This window comes from Sus scrofa, chromosome X (genome assembly GCF_000003025.6).
Source record: "Sus scrofa isolate TJ Tabasco breed Duroc chromosome X, Sscrofa11.1, whole genome shotgun sequence".
Lineage (NCBI taxonomy): Eukaryota > Metazoa > Chordata > Mammalia > Artiodactyla > Suidae > Sus > Sus scrofa.
In genome coordinates, this window is record NC_010461.5 from 107,719,400 (window position 1) to 107,742,694 (window position 23,295).

A 23,295-nucleotide genomic window follows, 5' to 3' on the forward strand; every position below is an offset into this window, starting at 1 on the left:
CTTTAAACTGAAGTATCAAAAATCTTTTCCAGAGAGAAACTCCAGGGCCAGATGGTTTCATTGTGAATCCTGTCAAAACATTAAGGAATGATATTTACATAACACTTTCACATAATTGAGGAAGAAGGCACGTGTCCAAACACATTTTATGAGGGCAACTTAACTCTAATACCAAAATCTGCAAAGACATTATAAATAAATGATAAGTACAAATAAATACCCCCATGAATATACATACAAATCTAACAAAACATTAATCAAATCCAACAATATATAAAGAGGATAATATTTCATCACAAGTGTGGTTTTTCCCAAGAATGGAAGGTTCACTTAACATTCAAAATATTTATTCAGTAGACTGAGATAACAAAGGGGCAAATAAATACTAATTTTAATAGCTGTGGATATTTAACAAAATTAAATACTAATTTATCATAAATAGAAGGGAACTTGCTCAATTTGTTAAAGTGTATCTATGAAGAATTTATAACATCTTATTCATTGCTAAAGTATTGAATGCTTTACCATATATTAAATTGGGCACAAGATAAGGATACCTGCTTTCACAAGTACTATTCAACGCTGTCTTCGAAGTCCTAATGATTGCATTAAGGCAAAGTAAAATGGATAATGAATGGAAAGGAGGATGCAAAACTGCCTGTATTTCAAGACGACATGATTTCTTACACAGAAAATCCCAAGGAATCTACAAAATATCGGGTAAAACTAGCAGATGAATTCAGCAATGTCTCAGGACATCATAAGGTTACTACACAAAAAGTAATTGCAAAAAAAAATTTTTAAAAAAAGAATACATGGGTCAGAAGATGTGGTACATATATATACAATGGAATACTGCTCAGCCATAAAAAGAATGAAATAATGAGATTTGCAGCAACATGGATGCAACTAGAGACTGTCATACCAAGTGAAGTAAGTCAGAAAGAGAAAGACAAATACCATATATCACTTATATGTGGAATGTAAAATATGGCACAAACGAACCTATCTGTAGAACAGAAACAGACTCACAGACATAGAGAACAGACTTGTGGTTGCCAAAGGGGAAGGGGCGGGAGTGGGATGGACTGGGAGTTTGGAGTTAGCAGATACAAACTATTACATCTAGAATGGATAAGCAACAAGCTCATGCTGTATAGCACAGGGAACTATATCCAGTCTCTTGGGATAGACCATGATAGAAGATAATGTCAGAAAGCGAGTGTGTGTGTGTGTGTGTGTGTGTGTGTGTGTGTGTGACTGGATTGCTTTTCTGTATAGGAGAAATTGGCACATTGTAAATCAACTGTACTTTAATAAAAAATTAAAATTAAAAAAGTAATTGCATTTATAAATTAAACTTTTATCTTAAAATAATAACAGTCTAAGAAATAATATGAAAAAAATCTAACTTACTCTTTAACCCACTTTCCCCAGTGGTAGCATCTTGGAAAACTATAAAACAATAGAAAACCCAGGATACTGACATTTATACCAAACAATTCCATCTCTATAAGGATCCTTCCTCTTGCCCTTTTATAGCTACTCACTTCTGCATCCCTTTACCCATCTTGGACCTCTGGCAATCACTGATTTGTTCTCTATTTCTATAATTCTATCAATTTAAAAATGTGATATAGAATAATACAGTATACGACCTTATGTGTTTGGCTTATTTCACTTAGCATAACTCCCTGGATATTTATTGCATGTTACTATAATTTGCTCTTTTTATTGGTGAATAGTATTCCATGATATGGAGGTACCACAGTTTATCTGTACACCCATTAATGAACATCTTGATTGTTTCTAATTTGGGGCTATTATAAATACAGCTACTATAAATAGTCATGTTTAGGTTTTTTTCTAATTTTATTTTATTTTATTTCTTTTGTCTTTTTGCCATTTCTTGGGCTGCTCCCACCGCATATGGAGGTTCCCAGGCTAGGGGTCGAATCGGAGCTGTAGCCACCGGCCTACGCCAGAGCCAGAGCAACGCGGGATCCGAACCGCGTCTGCGACCTACACCACAGCTCACGGCAACGCCAGATCGTTAACCCACGGAGCAAGGGCAGGGACGGAACCCGCAACCTCATGGTTCCTAGTCGGATTCGTTAACCACTGTGCCACGACAGGAACTCCCTAATTTTATTTTTTTTAAGTATAGTTGATTTACAGTGTTGTGCTAATTGCTGCTGTTCATGTTTAGGTTTTTGCATGAACTTAAATTCTTGTTTCTCTGGGATAAATGTCCAAAAATGCAATAGCTGTCTTATATGGTAATTGTACAGTTAGTTTTTTAAGAAACTGCTAGTTTGCCAGAGTTGCTAGGCCCTTTTACATTCTCTTTAAAAGTGTAGGAGTGATCAAGTTTCTCCGCATTCTCATCAGCAGTTGATGTCATAACTATTTTTTATTCTGGCCATTCCAATAGGTGTGTTGTGGTATCCTGTGGTTTCAATTTGCTGATCACTAATGATTAATGATAGTCAACATCTTTGCATGTGTTTATTTGCCATCTCTATATCCTCTTTGGTGAAATATATGTTCACGTTTTTGCACATTTTGTAATTAGATTGTTTTTTTTAAATTATTGAGTCTTGGTGGTTCTTTTCAAATTCTAGATACTAGTTTTTTAGTATGTGGTTTGCAAATGGTTGCTCCAGTCTGTGCCTTGTTTTCCATCCACTTAACAGTGAATTTTACAAAGCAAATTAAAAAATTTTGATAGAGTCCAATTTATTAATTTTTCACTTTACAGATCATGTTTTTGGTGTCAAATCTAAGAATAATTTGCTTAGCCCTAGATCATGAAAATTTTATCCCAGAACTTTTTTTCTGAAAGTTTTAGAGTTTTATATTTAGTACTTATATCCATGGATAGAGACAAAAACGAAAAGTATACAAACGGAACTACATCAAACTAAAATGCTTCCGCTCAGCAAAAGAATCCATCAACAAAATAAAAAGGCAACCTAGTTAATGGGAGAAGATATCTGCAAATCATTTATTGTGTAAAGGGTCATTATCCAAAATACATAAAGAACTCACACAACTGAACATCAAAAAACAAATATCTTGACTAGAAAATGGGCAGAGGATCTGATTAGACTTTTTTCCAAAGAAGACATACAGATGGCCCACAAGCACATGAAAAGAGGCCCAATATCACTAACCATGAAGGAAATGCAAATGAAAACCACCATGAAGTATCACCTCCTATCTGTCAGAATGGCTATTCTCAAAAGAAGCAGCACTAACAGGATGTGGCGAAAAGGGAACACTCGTGCACTGTGGGTGGGAATGTTAATTGGTTCAGCCACTATGGAAACAGTGTGGAGATTCCTTAAAAAATTAAAAATACCCTGTGCTATACAGCACGTCCTTGTTACCTATCTGTTTTATAGGTAGCAGTGTGTATGTGTCAATCCTAACCCCCTAATTTGTCCCTCCTGCCCCGCATTTCCCCTTTGGTAACCATGAATTTGGTTTCAACATCTTTGAGTCTGTTTCTGTTTTGTAAGTTCTTTTCTATCATTTTTTTTCTTAGATTCCACATATAGAACCACCATATGAGCCAACAATTCCACTTATGGGTCTTTATCTGAAGAAAACAAAAACACCAGTTAGAAAAGACATAAGAACCCCCATGTTCAAGGCAGCACTATTTACAAGAGCCCAGATACGGAAACAGAGTGTCCATCAATGAATGAATGGTTTTCTTTAGTATGCAAAAGCTTTTTTGTGTGATATAGCTCCATTTGTTTATTTCTTTTGTTTCTCTTGCCTGAGGAGACAGAGCCAAAAAAATATTATTAAGACCAATGCCAAAAAATACAAAAGTTCTTAGGAAAAAAATCAAAGAAATACTAAATAACTGGGGTAAATGCATCATGTTCATGATTTAGGAGGCTTTGTTAAGAAGCCATTTCTCCCCAAATTGATATACAGTTGCAACACAAGCACAATCGAAACATCCGCAGACTTTGCTATAAAAATTGACAAATTAATTATAAAGTTAATGTGAAAATTCAAAAGACTTAGGAAAACCAAAGCAATGTTGAAAAAGAACATAAGTGAGGGGCATACATCACTGAATTTAAAGATACAGTAATCAAAATGGTGTGATACTCAGCTTAGGAATGACAGATAAATCTTTCAAATAGAACAGATCATCCAGAAACAGACCCAAACTTATATGATCATGTGATTTTTGACAAAAGTGCCCAAGCCATCCAGTGGGGAAAGGAAGTACTTTTGTTGTTTGGCTTGGATTTGCCATTTAACAAATGGTGCTAGAATGACTAAATATCCATGTGGGGAAAAAATGGAAAATTAATCTCATGCTTTTGGGACAGCATATACAAACATTCAAGGTGTAAAAACAATGGATCATAGGCCTAATTGTAAGGGTAAAACTATAAAGCTTTTAGAAGAAAATATTTTTGGTACAAAGAGTTTCTTATACTGATCACAGAATGCAGTAACAATATAAAACCTATAATATAAATTCTATCAAAATTTTGAACTGCTGTTCATCAAAAGACATTTTTAAGAACAGAAAAGTCATGTGCTGGGAGAAAATATTATATATGCTACATATAAGCATATATCCATGTTTATATGGTATCTGTTATATATACAAATGTATATAAAAATACTACTGTGCAGGATATACAGAAACTCTACAACTCAATAACGACAGAACAAGAAACAAATAAAAATGGGCAAAAGTTGTATATTCTATTGGGAAACAGTTTGACAGTTTATTATAAATTTAAACATAAAGTTAACACATGACCAATCAATCTCATTCTTCAATGTTTACCCAAGTAAATTGAAAACTTCTATTTATACAAAAACACTTACATGAAGGTTTAAAGTGCCTTATTCATTATTTCCCCAAAGTGGAAACAGTGTAGATGTCTTTCATAAAGTGAATAGATAAATAAACTGGGGTACCATGGAATATTACTCAGAAATTGAAAGGAACAACAGGAATGAATCTTAAAGGCATTTTGCTAGGTGAATGCAGCATGACTATAAGGGCTACAGAGTGTATTCATTTGCATGATATTCTGAAAAAGGTAAAACTATAGGGACAGAAAAAGAGATTTGTGGTCTCCAGAAGTCAGAAGAGGGTCAGGAGTTGACTATAAAGAGGTCACGCAAGAGAATTTTCAGGGTTATTGAAATAGTCTGTGTGGTACTACAGCTGTGGAAGCATGACTATGCATTTGTTAAAACCCATATAACTGCATCCCATGAAGAGTGTCTTACTGTATGCAGATTTAAAAAAATCAGCCAGGATGTCTGGGGAAACCAGACAGAATGAAGACTATGGCAAATTAATATAACTCCATCACAAATATGGTATGTTTTAATTGAAGGAGGTGAAGAGGAAAAGAGCTGACTTAATTTTAGAACACTAGTTTGTCATTTGTCTAGATACTGCTTTAAAGGTAATGAAAAAAAGGACCTGTTCACCAACGCTGTATTTTTGTGGGTAAATATATTTCTTCTAAAGGTATGATTCTGCAATTCAGAAACCATATTATGACTATACCAGAGCAGAAAAAAAAGCAAGTGTATTATACATAGTGACAGCCAGATTCTTCTACCAGAGAAAGAAGTTGCAAGAAAGGACTGAGGGTATATTAGTTTTCTGTTGCTGCCACAACAAATTACCACAAACCTAGTGGTTTACAATAATTCAAATTTTTGTATTACAGTTCCATAAGCTAGAATCCTGGCATGGGTCTCAAAGGGCTAAAATGAGGAATCTGGGGACTATCGAGGATAGTCTGTTTCCTTGACTTTTCCTGCTTCTGGAGGCCACTCATGTTCTTTGGCTCATGGTGCTTTTCCTCGATCTTCAAAGTCAATAATGTTGGATCTCTCTGTGTCTTTCTTGCATAGTCACATCTGCCTCTGAGTCTGGCTTTGGCCTCCCTCGTCTACTGCTCCTAATTATATTGGGCCCACCTAGATGAGCCAGAATAATATCTATATTTTAAGGTCAGTTGATTAGAAAAGTTTATTCCATCTGCAACCTTAATTCTACTGTGCTATGTAAGGTAATTTATTCACAGTTTTCAGGGATGAGAATGCGGACGTCTTTGGAGAAAGTGGCATTTTCTCCTTACCCCAGGAGGAATAATAAAACAAACCCTGTATTACTGAGTTAGAGTAAGAGATATTGGTGTAAATTCATGTTTATTTTCAATGATACACAGATATAGAATAAAATTCACTGATGAATGCCAACATTAGTGAACAAAACTTTGAGGGGAAATGGAATATTTCCATCTCCTTCAAATATCATAACTTCCTGTAGTTAAGAAACATCCATAAGTTCTTCGGTACTCCTCTGTCTAGGAGATAGAATTTAATTCTCCTCCACATGAATATGGGGGAGACTTAGTGACTTACTTGTTATTAGAAAGACTATGAGGAGTTCTCGTTGTGGCTCAGCCGTAACAAACCCGACTAGTATTCATGAGGATGCGGGTTTGATCCTTGGCCTCACTCAGTAAGTTAAGGATCTGGCATTGCTGTGGCTGTGGTATAGGCTGGCGGCTACAGCTTTCATTTGTCCCCAGCCTGGGAAGCTCCATATGCCCAGGGTGCAGCCCTAAAAAAGACAAAAAAAAAAAAAAAGAAAGACTATAAAATGAAACTGAGTATGTATGTATGTAATGAATATTTATGTTACTATAAAGAGTAACTTCACAGTAAAAAACCTAGAAGACACAACTTTGACCAAGTTGTCAAAGTTAATATTGCCAGTGGTAAAGCCTGTGGATATATCATGTACCCTCTGATATGATGTGTTGAGAAGGGCACTTTGCCTCTGTGGTATTCTTCCCCTTAATATATAACCCCAGTCTAATCTTGAGAAACATCAGACGAAGTCAAACAGTAGGATATTGTACAAAATAAATGACTAATTCTCTTCAGAAGTGCCAGGGTTATGAAAGACAAGGAAAGACTGAAAAATTGTCACAAATTGGAGGATACTAAGGAACTATGACAAGCAAATACAATGTGGCATCCTGCATTTGATCTTAGGGCAGGAATGTATTTTCAACTTTGTTCTAAAAATAATGAAGCTTTTTATAATTTTGGGAAAAACATAGTTATAAATTAACAATTTCAACTGAACACTATGGAACATCAAAGACATAACAGTACAATCACTTTTAATAAAACAGTGCATTTTAGACATATTACTATTAAAACATATTAAAATAAAAATATCGCACCTGGAAGTGGTCACTATGAAATTAAGAAAACACATAAGCCATGAAATGTTGGCTACCTGGATGTCAAAGTCCTGGTGTCAGAGTGACTGGCAGTGAAGGAGTTTGAGATTGGGAGACACTCGAATGGTAGCCACAGACATTATGGTCCCTGGACAACATTCAATTGCTAACAAGCTACGGCTATGTGTAGGCTAGTTGGCCTGTCCTGAGAAAAAAAATTACTGCATGGGACCAAAAAAAATGGGCAGAACCAATGAGACAGTGCTAAATTGGTCACAGATATTCAAGAGGAAGAAGTAGGACCATCATGACGCATAAGGGAGCAAAGGCTGTAGTTGGTTGATATCACTAGCAGCTTCTCAGCATTGTGTATAAGATTCCCAGGAAGGTCACCAGAAACGTTGCAAAGACAAGGTACTCCAACCCGTGGAGTTTCCCACATCCTAGGAAAGCGAGTTCCATGACCCTTGCCTAATTTGCCTTTTCCTTACTGGGCATACTCTAGAGTACTGAATCTTAACTAAGTAAAGGAGTTTCATCTTTTAGGATGTGTTTGGGAAATTGTAGGAGCATCTTTGTTATCACAATATTTGGGAGGTCTGACATTTAGTGGATAGAGGGCAGTGATGCCAGCCGTTCGAAAATGGATGGAATAATCCCATATAATGAAGAGTTATCCTGTATCCTAGACAGTTTTCAAATATTCCACTGAGCTTTAATAGTGTAGGTGAGACAAACTGTTCATAATTATCTGAATCTTGTCTTATCTCCACAGTAGCTTTTATCCTGCTATTTTCTTATATCTCTGTTTTTCATGTTTTCCTTTCTTATATATAATGACTACCAATCCTCTTACTTTTCTTTAATAAAAACTTATTCATTTTAAGCTAGTACAATCATGTATTTCATTATGTTGTCTGATGCAGCTAAGCCCTTGCATTTATGTATTGAAATAAACATCACTTTATTGTAAATTACTTTCCTTGGATTTCTCATTTGTATTTCAGTTAGGTCACTGTATTGATTTTTTTTTTGGAATTATGTATGTACGTAGGTTACATTATCTATAAACTTCATTTCAGGGGAGTGAAGAGGGAGTCACAAAATATTGTTATTAAGAGGGAGTATTAGGTCTCATAGGAAGAAGAACTACTGATCTAATGCTAAGAATAAAAGATGAATATGGATAATAAGTAAAGCTTGGGGGTGTTGAAATCCTGGCTTATTATTACCAAAGTGGAAGAGCAAATCATCAGAGTGAGTGAGCCACTGGAGCAGAAAGCTTCTACTTGAGAAGAATCATTACCAGCGTGTGTCAGGCCTTTTTCATCAGCTCATTATTTTACCCTCAGGACAACCGTGTAAGATATAGGTACAATCATTATCCCCATTTTTCCGATGAGGTAATTGGATCTCGGAAGGATGAAGGCAGTGGCCTAAGTTTTCTTAGGCACTAAGTGGCAGAGCCTGGAGTGGAACTCAAATCTCATACCAGCAACATATGCTTTCTATTATCCTAGAGCAAGGTTCTCCAAGGGCGAGCTGGAAAAGAAAGTGCTAGGCATCCCCAAGCCTCTACAGAAGAAACAGCCCAGGAAGGTCTGTGAATGGGACTCTTTCAACATTTTTTGAGTGCTGCAGGCTGTGCTAAGAAATCAGGAAAAAATAGCAGAGAAAGGCCTTTCTCTCAACGAATTTCTAACTTAATTGGATACATAAGATGTACAGTCAGTACAAGGCTAATGTTAAGGAAGCGGAGAAAATGGTGGCAGCTGGGGAGAATAGCAAGGACAGCTGCGTGTGGCTGTGTGTGTGTGTGTGTGTGTGTGTGTGTGTGTGTGCATGCCATTGTGCTTCATGTGTGGGGGAAGGAAAATTCAAGAAAGATTTACTAAATGCCTACTCTGTGCATGGCAAAAAAAACAGAGAAAGAGATTTAAGAAATAATGAGGACGGTCCCATCGTGGTTCAGCGGTAATGAGCCCTACTAGTATCCATGAGGACGTGGGTTCGAGCCCTGGCCTTGCTCAGTGGGTTAAAGATCTGGCATTGCTGTGAGCCATGGTGTAGGTTGGAGACGTGGCTTGGATCTGGCATTGCTGTGGCTGTGGCATAGGCTGGCAGCTACAGCTCTGATTCGACCTGTAGCCTGGAAACTTCCACATGCCTACAGGTGCAGCCCTAAAAAGCAAAACAAATACATAAATAAATAAATAATAAAAAATTAAAAATTTAAAAAGACATAATGAAATGCTGGGAGAAGGAGCCAGTCTTTGAGGAAGGGGCCAGAATACAGATGAAAGGACATAGCTATTTGATAGAAGTCAGAGACCCCCCAAGAGAAAGGGATTGCAACATGAAAGAAGTTTGGGGGGCAGGATGGGGGGCATTAGCCAGTCCCACCCCGCAAGGCCAAGGTGAGGCGGTCCTTACCGCTGAGCAAGATTAGAGAGGAGGGGTTAAGTGGAGGGGCCAAAGAAGACCAGAAAATGTTTGGGACATGATGTGGGCATGAATAAGCCCAAAGAATCAACAATAAATGAATAAAAGATTGTGGAGCTGCCTGCAGGGTTCTTGTGAAGTTAAGCTGCAGGGATTTATGCATTTGTTGATTACCCACTTTGTGTGCTACCCATAGTAAATAGTCAACCCCAGGCAGCCGCCTCTGCAACCTCCTCACTCTTGGCCCCCCAGCCAATGTTCTGTCTCATTTTTTCCTAAGTTGTGAGCAATCTGAGCAACAAATTATGAAGACAGAGCATACACATATAGGGTTTGCTGTTATAATCAAAATTTACAAGGAAATTAATCTGACACATATTTAATGATATGCATAATTGTTATTGTGCTGGCTGGCAATTAGGCATAAATTGTAAACAGTTCACATAAATGCTTGTAATTAGAATTACTTCCACACAGTTAAACCAAATTCTCGGTTTCTTTCCTGAGTCTGTCAGATCCCTCATCTGCATCCACGTCAGCGGTGCAGATAGTGAGTTGGCGTTAATCATCACCTTCAAGCACTTGTTATCATCAGAGGATAAAATCTGGGATCTTCTGGTCCAACAATTATCTCTGACTAACACACATAGGGCCCTTTCATCTGAAGTGCCCTTTACGAGTCAGCCCTCTCTCATGTGATCCTCCACCAATCTCAGAGGGTGTTCGCTACCCCCTCTGGAGGGATTTCAGGTGGGAAGAAAGGATAAAATCCTGGCTAGTGGTGGCAACACAGGGGAAGAAATGGATTCTGCATCCCATTATCTGAAACTCCAGGGGCAACTGGATCACAGGGAAAGGGAAAATGGCAGAATTCAACACACACACACACACACACACACACACACACACACACACACACCCTTCTCTCTGTCCTTAAGGGGCTAGATTCATACTACAAAGAAAACCTAACTCTCAAAACATCCCTCCTTTCATTCAATGAAGCTAACGCCTGAAATGTCTTTAAATTCTAGACACGTACTGCTTTTCTTTTGCCATTAAAAATAAATGGTTTAAAAAATCCAGAGGAAGCCAGCATATTGATTGGAACACTTGTCCATAGACGAAGATTTAGAGTCAGATGGACCAGGATGCTACAGCTCGCTAGCAGTGAAATTTTGGTATTTGTCCTCTCTGAACCTCAATTTCCTTATCTATAAAATGATGATAGTATCTATCCCATACAGTTGTTGTGAAGATCTCACACTATCATGGATGTAAAGCATTAGTACACTGACGAGAGCACAGTAAAATGTCATTAACTATTAGTTGCATTTATTATTAGATGGTTATTGTTGCTTTCCCCTTACCGGGACTGCCCCTTCATGTGTTTACTTCTGTAGGAAGCAGGACTGCAGGAAATGAATGCATGAAATGCTGGTGGTGAAATCTGGATGTTGAAGCCACAGATGACCTTAAATCAAAGAGAACAGCACAGATGGCTCAGACCCTCATCTATATTCCAATTTTGTTAGAGGGAGGTTGGTGCCGACCTGGTACACGGTGAAACCTGGCATTCAAAGAAGACCAAAGCCAGAGCAGATTGAAAGGATCCTTAGAAACATTCACTTAATCACCAAAAATGTATTAACTGAACCCCCCATGCGAGGCACTGGGGAGAAAGAAGTAATATGGACAAGACTTTTTAAAAGGGGAGAGAGTTCATATACAACAAATATGACAGGGACACTAACGGAGAGGTATCCTCAGCACAGTGGTAGCGCCCAGGAGGGACAAAGTACTCCTTTTTGCTTAGGAGGATCAGGGAAGCTTCAGAGAAACAGGGCTTCAAGTGAGTGTAGAAATGTACTAAATGGTATATGTTTAAAAACTCTAGTGTTTTTGACTAGATCACCACCGTCAAGAGGCAGGTTTCCATACGGTTAAATTTTCTGAACTTATCTTTTGCCTCCTAACATAACACGGATTCCACATAATCACTAGTCAGGTTACCAGCCCTTTACAACAACAAACTACCCCCCAAAATTAGTGGAACAAAGCAATGATTGAGGAGTTCCTGCTGTGGCACAGCGGGTTAATGAGCAGGCTTTTCTCTGCAGCTGCACAGGTTCAGTCCCTGGCTCAGGGCAGCAGGTTAAGGGTCCGGCATTGCTGCAGCTCTGGAGTAGGTAGGTCACAGCTGTGGCTCAGATTTGATCCCTGGCCCAGGAACTCCCATATGTCACAAGTGTGGCCAATAAAAACGAAAACCAAAAATCAAACAGAAAAACCACAATTGAATTATGCTAATGAATTCCACGGGTCAGAAATTTGGACAGATCATACCAGGGACAGCTTGTCTCTGCCTCAGAATGTCTGTGCCCTCCCCTTGGAAAACTTTATGACTGAAGAGGGCCAGAGAGCTAGGAAGTGAGATCATCTAGAGGCATTTTCACTCACATATCTGGCAACTGATGCTGGTTGTCACTGTCACCTTCTGTTAATGCTCCAGTCATGCTCTATTAATCAAAGCTGTCATGACTCTTCCATATTCAAAGGGAGGAACGTAGATTCCACCTCTCAAAGGAAGGAATGTCAAAGAATCGAAGATATTAAATATACCCTACGGGCCTCTCCATGTGACTTGGTCCTCTTCACAGCACGGTGGCATCAGGACACTCAGGATCTTACATGTTATCTAAGTGTGCCAAAAGCAAGTTTACAGTAAATAAGGCAAAAACTGCATCACATTTTATGACCCAGCCTTGGAAATCACCCTTTATATTCTGGCTGCTATTATTGTGCCCAGGTGCCTTTGTTGTACTCTTTTGGTCCACACTGTCACAAATCCTTTGAATCTAAGGAGAGGACATCACTCCTACATTTTGATGGGAGGAATAGCAAAGACTTTGCGGATATTGTTCAAACCCTCCTCCTTGCTCCTCATCTGTAACAACCACAACCATTGAATACCCACCCATTGACTAAGCAAGGGGTGAGAATTCCAAAAGCATTTGTTCATTTATTCATCAAATAGGCATTGAGTGCTTATTATGGGGCAAGCACAGAGGTTCTGGGAGACAGACATGAAAAACATAAATATATAAATAATTGCATAACTGTGACTTTTCTAGGTCTAGGAAGAATGACGAGATAGTGAGAAGGAGCCTAGCCAGATGGGTGTGATGGTGTTGGCAGGGAAGTTAATTTAGATGAGGAACCCAGGCAATGTCTATCCAATATCAATTTAAGGAAAGTATGGAGGATAAGAAGGAGCCAACTATGTCAAGTTTTGGGGAAGAGCATTCAAAGCAAAGGAAACAGTGTCCACAAACGTTCTGAGGCAGAGAAGTATTTACAGAGTCAAGAAACTGAAAGGGTATCTCATATGTGAATAGAGAACACAGAGAGAATAATGGTATGAATGTGATGAAGATGTGATTAAACTCTTAACAGTTTAACAAGTCCATTTCCAATTAACCTGCTCCTATGAGGCACTCCCTTTGTGTCCTTTCATATTAATTCTTGTTGTCAGGAGGGTTTTAGCAAGGGAAACATGATAATTAAGTAAAAAGGAAATATAGTTCTTGCAGAAAAGAAAAAAATAAGGTAGATCTAGTCCGGTCTTAATGTTTGGGTTGCCATTAAAAACCAGATGTTGGACAGCAGGATTCAAAATTTCCAGCAACGGCCCAATCAACTAATTTACAAAATACCTTAGGGCTTAGCTTGTATTTTGCTGGCTAAAGATGATAGAAAACTGAGGCCCTGGCAAAACACTTAGAAGCCTCAGAAGCTTGGTCTCTAGTTTCTTCTTTCAGCTGTAAGACTACTGTACAATTATTTGGACATGCCCCTGGTCAATATTTCTTTACTATATCAGAACAAGAAAGGGCCTAATGACATCCACTAATAATGATCATCATCATAATGATAACTACTAAAACAATAAGTAACATGTATTTAATATTTATGTGCAAAGAGTTTTGCATGCATTATCTTTTAATCCTCGTAACAGCCTAATGAGGTAAGGTAGAGACTAGTATTTCCATTTTACACATGAGATTTTTTAACGATCAGCGAGTATAATTTACTTGCCTAAAGTCAAAGAGTCAGAACTCACAAGCTAGTCTGTCTGAGTAGAGCCCAGTCTTTTAAGCATTATTGAATACTGTAATTCTTCCATACGTCAAAAAATACAAACAAGCACCTGGAAATTTTGCACACATGGTGTCTCTAAAGCTGATTATTTACCTGATTTTTTCACGCTTATCTAGATGCTTGGCTTCATAAATTGAACTGCAGCTGGTACAAAAGTATCTACCCTTTCTCAAGGCAATACCTTCACATTCTAATTCAGGTTTTTCTCAAAGGATTTTTTATTTGCATCCTGGTTTAAGAATCAAGTCCTTAAACTTACATAAACCACCATTTTGAGCTTCATTTATCCTTGGAGAGCATGGCTTGTAATCAGCCTCCTTAAGTACATTGAATTAAGTGATATGCATAGAACAGCTTGCCTTTAATAGATCTCCTTACCTGATCTCAATAGGGGCCTGTCTAGGGTATTAAAAAGAAGAAACCCAATTAGCTCTAATTGCTGCTCTCCATGGATGTGTTGCCATCTTATTGGCAGATGGTCACTGGTGTTGTAGAGGAGGCAATGACAAATTTTCTAGGTGGAAATACCCTTCCCACTTCTTCTTCACCACATTTCTTTTTTCCCACAGTGCATCCTACAATCTGCATATCTATAATACCTGTGACTCCAGATTTAGGAATACAGGTATTAGAAATTAACTGTCTTCTCAACAGAGGCTAGTCCCACTCCCAGAAAGTCAGGCCACTCTATCTTCCCTTGAATGGTTTAGTTAAGCAAACATTTACTGGATGTGAGTTGTATGGGAATACACAGGTAGTCTCCTGGTTAGACTGGAGAATTTTCTGGTAAATTCTGATGAACCTTATTCTTTTTGTGCACAGAAATGTGCTATATGCGTAGCAGGTGTTTATATTTAAACTTGTTTTGAACAGTTACATTAAAAACATGAATGAATGAATGAATGAAAATTTAGGTTGCCTTTCCAAGGGCTCAAGGCAATGCTTGTCTCTGACCCTAAGAAGAAATGCTAAAGATTTCCCACTCCACATCACAAATCCTACTGTCAAATTTGCCCCAAGGCAAATCTCAGACTTCTAGAACTGGAAGTATCCTTAGGACATTATATAATTCGACCTCTACTAAGCAGGTGAGAAACTAACTCCCCTGTAGGATAAATAGCAGTATTATATAATAGAAGAACAACTAGATGTCAAAAAGAGATCTGACCCATTCGCTAACTAGTTGTGTGAATTTAGTCAAGTCACGTAATAATTGCATTTATTTTAAAATGTTTATGGAATGCCTATTCTTTGTTATGCCTCATTCTAGGTTCTGGAAAAAGCTGAAAGTGAAAGTAAGGTAGAGTCAGAAATGAATAAGGCATGTTCTTTGTCTTTAAGGATGTTATTATAAGAGTGGAGAGACAGACACATGCAAAGAATTACTGTATAACTTGATCAATATTAAAACAGAAATATATACAAGATGATTTAGTAACATAGGAAAAAAGAAGGCCTAAATTTAGAGGAGTGGTAAAAAATCAGGGACTGCTTCACAGAATTTGTGACACTTGACATTTGATATTTGATTTGGGCTCTGAATTATGAAAAACAAGTTAACTCAGGAGAGATGAGTCAGAGGTAAAAGTAGAAACAGCATATGCAAAGTCATAGAGTCATAAATTGTTTGAGTCCTTTATTCTGATCTTAACTGGAGATCCTTATGTCAGAGATTGATCAAACACAAGAAGGATATAGACAAATTTCCATTATGGGAAGACAAATCTAATGACAATTTAAGGAAGAATCTAGAAGACCATTCTCACTTCATGTCCCCCCACTCACCAGCCTTTATGGCTTCATTGCCATGGTAGACTAAGAAGAACATCAGATAAACAACTCGCACTTATCCCCCTTGGGATTTCTATTCTAGAAATGGGAATGCACCAAGTTGCTAGAGATTGTTACGCTCACTGGATGTCAAGCTCCCCTATCTTGGATGATAATAAAAAGTGTTAAGTTAAACATCTATGCTGTGCACCTTTTTTGGTATTTAGGGTGCTATGGAGGAGATACGGAAGTAATAATAACAAGGTCCCTGGCCTATAGAGAGCTTATAACTCATCCGTGAGAGAAGAGAAGCCTCCAAATGTCAAGAAGTACTTTATATTGACATACAAAAGTGGGCTGCTTAACAACTCTACTTTTTGTGTAATTTATAGTGATTTGTTAAATTCAATGAAGTTTCAATAGGCAATTTACTTACATGATTCTTGCCTCAAAAGGTACACTTCCCATCCATTTAGTTTGTCTAGTGAGAAGCAATCGATACCGCCAAACTCACATGCATCTTTCTAGAACAATCTATGCATCTACAACTAAGTATAAATATTCTTTCTTTTACCCTCTATTACACAAATGATGCCATACTGTACACACCGCATTATACCTTGCTTTTTGTCCTGTCACTGAACTCTTTCCATAACAGCACATGCAGAGCTGACTCTTTCATGTTGTTTTTGTTTGTTTATGGAGGTATTGTATTCCACTGTTTGGATGTGGTTAAATTTATTGAACCAGTAAGGTTGATTTTAATCTTTTGTTTTAATAAATGATCCTGAAATGAAAACTAAAATCAATTTTAATCCCATGACATTTTTATCTCATGCATTTTTATTAAGACTTTAGGTGGGGAAAGGAAACAGGCTGGGATTTAGATTGCATTACATTATTTTTCTCCTCACTTCACATAAACTCACATTCCCCCAAGAAAAGTCATCTGCAGTAATGTCTTCCATGGTATAAGACAATCGTTTTTTAACACTTCAGGATTTTGAGCTACCCTCAGTTAGTAGAAAGATCACAGATTTGGTGCCAAGCAAACCTTGGGTTCAAATTCATGTTCTGGTTTCATTACTGTCTGGCTGGATAGCATTGAGCAGGTGAATTAATCTCTAGGACTCAGTTGTGATATCTGAAAAGTAGGGATAATCACAGTAGCCACCTTATTGTGTTGCTGTGAGGATTTAGCACAATAATCCATGCAAACAACAGCCAACGCAGTGTCTAGTACCTACCAAATATTTAACAGAAGAAAGTTTGATACACTTCCTGTTCATTAATGTGGAGATGATGGGACAAAGGAAAACCCATCAAGTTCACGCTAGTTATTCTTTTTTTTTTTTTTTTTTTTTGGTCTTTTTGTCTTTTCTAGGGCCGCACCCACAGCATATGGAGGTTCCCAGGCTAGGGGTCTAATCAGAGCTGCAGCTGCCAGCCTACGCCAGAGCCACAGCAACGTGGGATCTGAGCTACGTCTGCGACCTACACCACGGCAATGCCGGATCCTTAACCCACTGAGCAAGGCCAGGGATTGAAACCGAAACCTCATGGTTCCTAGTTGGATTTGTTAACAACTGAGCCATGACGGGAACTCCAGTTATTCTTGACTCCAGAAATATTTTCACTTTGTTAGTGTTTTCAGAAAGTGCCAAGAGCTATTAGAAAACTCCACTTTATTTTCGCAGGTCATATGGTCCTCATTATACCAGTTTTCTCAGAGCTACCTTTACATCCCTGTTCCTTAAAGTGTAAATAATAGGGTTAAGGGCAGGGGTAAGCACTGTGTACAGAAGGGAAAGCAACTTCAATAAATATTCACTCTGATGTCCTGATGGGAAGCCATAGACAATGCCCAGGGTCCCATAATACAGACCAACCACTGTCAGATGGGAGGAACAGGTGGAGAAGGCTCTCTGCTTGCCTTTGATGGAAGGAATCTTTAGAATGGTGGAGATGATGTGAGTATAAGAAGCCAGAGTTAGCAGAAAGGGGCCGAGGGCAAATAAAGAGGTGCATATAAAAGAGGTCATCTCAGCTACTTGAGTATCAGTGCAGGCCAGTTTCATGATGGGTTTCAAATCACAAAAGAAGTGGTCAATCTCATTGGCAGCACAGAATGTTAGCTGAAAAATAAGGACCATGAGAAGGATGGGTGCCAGAAATCCAGCCACCCAACAGGCACCAGCTAGCTGGAAGCAACGCCAGTGGTCCATAATTCTGGAATAATACAATGGGTTACAGATGGCTATGAAACGATCATAGGACATTACAGCCAGTAAGAAGCATTCTGTAGCTACCAGGGCAGCAAAAAAATAAAACTGGTTAGCACAGTCTGGGAAAGAAATAGGCACATGAGCTGATAGCAATGTTCTCAGCATCATGGGCTCAATAGTAGTAGTATAGCCAATCTCTAGGAAGGAGAAGTGACCGAGAAAGAAATACATGGGAGTATGAAGGGAATGATCAGCCAAAACCACAGTTAGGATTATAATGTTGCCCATAAGAGTCACCACATATGTGGTCAAAAATATCCCAAAAAGAAGATATTGAAGACCATGGAGATCCCCAAAACCCAAAAGGATAAATTCTGAAATTTGGGTCATATTTTCTTCTTCAGTGCTAGCCATAAGTTGGATCTAAAAAAAAAAAACCAATATAAAGAATGACCATTCATCAAATTCTATTTTTAGAAAAAAAATCAAACTGCTTAGAGGCATTATACATATCAAGTTTAATAGGCCTCTTTCTGGATATTTGAGATTCTTAATTAATAAATTTTTCCACGGTCCCCCAGGGGCCATTTGGAAAGTTAATCTATGACTTCATTTATCATTTAATATATAGAATAAATGGGCCCTTGACACATGAATATGCACATTTTTCCTGCTATTTATTTTTGAAAAAAGAGAGGGAAAATATTTTATCCTTGGAGATCTTACTTCATCATTTCTATTGCTGCTACAAGTATTATCATTAGCAATGAACATTCTTTTTTTTGGCCATGCCCATGGCATATGGAAGTTGCAGGGTCAGGGATCGAACCAGTGCCACAGTAGTGACCCGAGCTGCTGCAGTGACAATGCCAGATCCTTAAACCATTGCACCACAAGGGAACTCCAGCAATGAATATTCTTAATGACTTACCTGTAAATTGTACAGTTATAATCAAATTTGTTTCCTGTTTTAGAATTCCCATACCAATTAAATGCCATGAATTGAATTTCAAATGTTTGAACTCAGGCATGTCTCTGCCACTGAATGACTGTGTACCTTTGACTAAGTCACATCATTATCTGACAGTTTCCTCATTTATAGAACAGGATATTAATTCTGTATAACATATTTTGCACAATCACTGGTTCGTATTAGGCATTTAATGCATTCATCCATTCAGCAACACTTACTGAGTGCCTACTATATGACAAACTTTTTGAAAGGTACTTAGAATAAATGGTGAAAAAGTCCAGAATTTTTAAACAGTCAGGAGTATTCACTACATCTCATGGAGTTAACATTTTCATGGAAAAGAAAAACCTAAAAACAAGTAAAGACACTCATAAAATAATTTTGAGTTGTCTACTATGAATGTAAAAAACAAGGACCCATAAGAGGAAATATGCTTTATGTATGTGTGTTTAAGAGATGGCTACTTTGGTTAGTGTGGTCAAGAAAAGTCTAAAACATTGAGACCTAAAAAAAATGGCAAGAAGATAGGCATGCAAGATTTGGGAATGAGGAGAGGGAGAAAGTATCCTAGGCAGAGGAAATGGGCCTTAAAGAATGAATGATTTAGAGTGTCAGAAAAAACGGAAATTAAAAAAAAAATATGGTTTGGGGGAGTTGGAGAGAGAGACCTGCATAAAGACAGACAGAGACAGAGAGAGACAGAAATGAAGAGTAGAGAAACAGGAAAGGGTCAGATCATTTAGGTCTTTGTAGGCTGTGCTATGCTATGTAGATGTTAAATACTGTAGGAATTCATTGGAGGGTGTCAAGCAGCATTGTGATCAAATTTACAGCTTAGAAACACTTTTTCCACGGTGTAATAAATGAATAAAGAGTGAGAACTTCATGGCTACACTGAGATGGTTAAGAGACTATTTCAGTGGACCGAGTGGGAGCTGATAGTAACCTGAATAAAGTAGTTGCAAAAAAGATGGAAAGAAGACAGGTCAAGATACATTTTGGAGGTAGAAATGCCAGGACTTACAAATACATTAGATGTGAGGAGTCATGAAAAGTGAACTATCAAAGATAAATCCTGCATTTCTGGTTTGAGCAATAGGTTCCTTTTACTTAGGAAAGGAATATGGAAGGAATATGATAATATGGAGGGAAGTTTAGGGAAAACACAGCTCAGTTTGGAGGTACTAAGTTTGAGATGTTTTTGAGAATTCTGAGTGGAGAGGAGAAGCACACAGCTGGATTTGAGCGCATGAAGCCCACACGAAAAGGCTGGAATAGGATGTAAATTTAGGAATCATCAGAATGTAGATAATATTCAAAGCCATGAGAATGGACAAGGTGACCTGAAGAGAGATTACAGATTTAAAAGAATGTGGTACACTGAGCTTTAAGACCCTCTTTCTCTTAGGCTAGACAGAGGAGGAGAAGTAAGAAAAAGTGATTGAAAAGGAGGAGTTAGTGAGGTACGATGTAAACTGGGAGGAAATGTAATAACGGAAGCCATGTTTCAAGAAAATTATTATGTGTTAAGAACGAGTATGAGGTTAAGATGAAGACACTGAATAGTCTCTTATATTTGGTTACATGGATAATAGATTTAGTAAAGTGGTGGAGACTGAAAGGGAACAGAGAAATTGAGTGGCAACTAAGAGAGATGAGCACTGACTCTCCTTTTCCATGCCAATGAGAATGACCCAGCATTGAAGGGTTACTACTGATGACGTGTAAGTCAGTGAGGAGCTCATCTTAAGAGTGAAATCTTTTAAATTAAAAAGTGAGATCAGTTGGGAGCACAAGTGGAGGGGTTAGATTTGGTGAGGGCAGGGACATTTCATCTTTTTTAACAAGAGGAAGGCTAGAGAAAATAGATGCAGTTGTACCCAAGCTGCTACATTTAATCTTAGGAAGATGATAGAGTTTGCTTCTAATGGTTTCTGTTTTCTCAATGAAGTAGAAGAAAGCTTTATCATGTAAAAGCGAGGGTAGAGGAAGACGTATAGGAAATTTGAGGGCAGGGGACAAATTGAAATAGTCATATCTACAAATGAGAATGCTACCCCAGGACAAACACTAAAATTTACAGGCATTGTTGAGTGGCAGTTTGACCTTTGAGAGCATAAGTTTAAGGTGTAAGCACACTGCTTTCTTGCATGATCTTCACTGGCAACGTTTAGTGGCTAGGGTGGAGTAGGCAAATAATTGGTTTCAATCAGGTTTAGAGTTTGACAAATTAAAACAACAGAAGAAAAGAGGGGTGAGGGAGTTGGGGAATGTTTAGAAAAAAGTTGTAACAAAGGACTATATGATAAGTGTTAAATCTCTCTCATTCCTTCCACTGTTTTTTGAGACAGATAGGACATTAAATTATCATATGACCAACCCTTTAATTTTATTACTGAAAAAGAAACTTTAGGCTAGTAAACTGTCTTTCTTAGGATCTCAAACCTAGTCAGAAACAGAGCAGGAAATGACACCCAGATCCTGTCTTCTGGTTCTTACTCCTTCTATTATAGCATGTTCTTATTCTTTTTGCTCTCTTTGTATCTCTCTTCAGTGTCCTGCCCTCCAGGTGTAATATGTAAGTATCTGAAGAAAAATTTACCTTCAGTTTAGTAATTCATGTGTTGAGAGCTTAATACTTTCCTGGGTTTTTTTTGTTTTTTGTTTTTGTTTTGTTTTGTTTTGTTTTTGTCTTTTGTCTATTTAGGGCCGCACCCGCAGCATGTGGAGGTTCCCAGGCTAGGGGTCAAATTGGAGCTGTAGCTACTGGCCTACACCAGAGCCACAGCAAAGCCGATCTGAGCCACGTCTGCGACCTACATACACCACAGCTCATGGCAACGCCAGATCCTTAACCCACTGAGTGAGGCCAGGGATCAAACACACAACCTCATGGTTACTAGTCAGATTCGCTAACCACTGAACCATGATGGGAACTCCGAGAGCTTAATACTTTTCAAAGAACTTTCAGATCCATCATCATTTTTAATCTTCCCAGCTATCTTGTGAAATATTTGGGAGTAGGTTTTTGATTCATCTGGTCTGATTTTTCAGATGAGAAAACTGAGTATGATGATTACCACACTACCACATTATAGTTGTATTTCAATTATAACTCTTTCTCTTGGAGATAAAATGCTAATCTTATGTATGTTGATATAAGTGTGAATTTACAAGATGCTAATCATATTACGAGCCAAGAGTTTTGGTCCAGCAACTGGAGGATAGGAGCCATATGGAGATTGCCATCATCTGAGCTGAACAACAAATATCAGAAACCGAGGTAGACTTCCAGGATGGAAATGTAACACAAAACTTGCTTTAGGAAAAAAAGAAGTTTAGAAGGCAGGATGAAGTAAACTGTTTCAGAGCTATGGTGGGAGTCCAGCAAAAGTAGAACCTTCTCAGAAGAAGGAGGAGAGCATTGCAGGCAGAGAGAATAATGTGAAAAAAAATCTCCAGTTACCTGTGGACCATGTTGGCCATTGATTTTAGAAAGGTTGTTTGAGCAAAATAGGTATGGGACTGAGGGCAGAAAAGGGAGGAAGCAAATACACATTTTTTTGGAGAAAGAAATACCAAAAAAGATTTGGTTAAAGTGGGAGAAACAAAGAGAGTTTCCAAGGGAGGAAAGGAGCCATCAGGATTGATAGTAAGAAGGTGCCATGAATATCAGAATGCTGGGGCAAGAATCTTGACTACACTGAGATGGGGGAAGTGAAAAGTAAAAACAGCAAATGTGGGTTATTATCAAAAGACTATTGGTGAAGTAAAGGAGAGGGAGAGAGAACCAAAAAAAGTACAGGTAGAAAAGAGAGAGGATTGACACGAGGTTTTCTTGTTTATTCTTGATTTTGCTTTCTAGTGAAGGAGAAACTTGACCAAGATTCTAGGTGAAGAATCTAAGTCCGGAGTAAAGTAAATATGAAAGACATGCAAAAGGATGACTGATGGAGCAAGGAGGGGCTCAGAGGATGTTAGAGAGGATGGGATGGGGAAATATACAAGTCAAGGCATTATCTTTAGGCAAGAAAGAACGATCATCTTTTAGAAGAGGAGAAGGGGTAAGGATGGTTGTGGGTAGTGATTATCAAGATAATTACCTCATCTTTTTCTTCCACTTGAGTTTGGAAACTTAAGCCATCCCTAGACGCTACGATGAGCCCATGGTATAGACGTTCACTTTGCTTCCTCAGAGTCTGCCTTCTTGTTCCTTCCGTGTATGTGGAGCCCAAAATATTTAGCAGGAACCAAAGTGCATGGCTAAGACAGGTAGCTAGTTCGCTGTAGCACTACTATGTTGTTCGACCAGAAGTAGATCCAGAAACAGCATGACAGATATGTTATTACCTGTCCTTTCAAAAGATCTGGCAGGACCTTAAGAACTGGAGCTTTCCAACCTTTCCTTTTATATCCGCACAATTATACTTTTCTCACTAACGTCCCTGGAGCCCCCAGGCTA

General features: G+C 38.2%; 2 protein-coding genes across 2 annotated transcripts in view; both read right to left on the reverse strand.

Annotated features, from left to right (window-relative positions):
* The window catches only part of IGSF1 (immunoglobulin superfamily member 1), a 375,771-nt gene that overhangs the window by 44,434 nt on the left and 308,042 nt on the right, over positions 1 to 23,295 (reverse strand). The gene's annotated exons all lie outside the window — the stretch shown is intronic.
* On the reverse strand, positions 17,348 to 18,274 carry LOC110257692 (olfactory receptor 10A4-like). Its single transcript, XM_021079869.1, has one exon. The coding sequence runs from the start codon at positions 18,272 to 18,274 to the stop codon at positions 17,348 to 17,350; it is 927 nt and encodes a 308-aa protein (XP_020935528.1).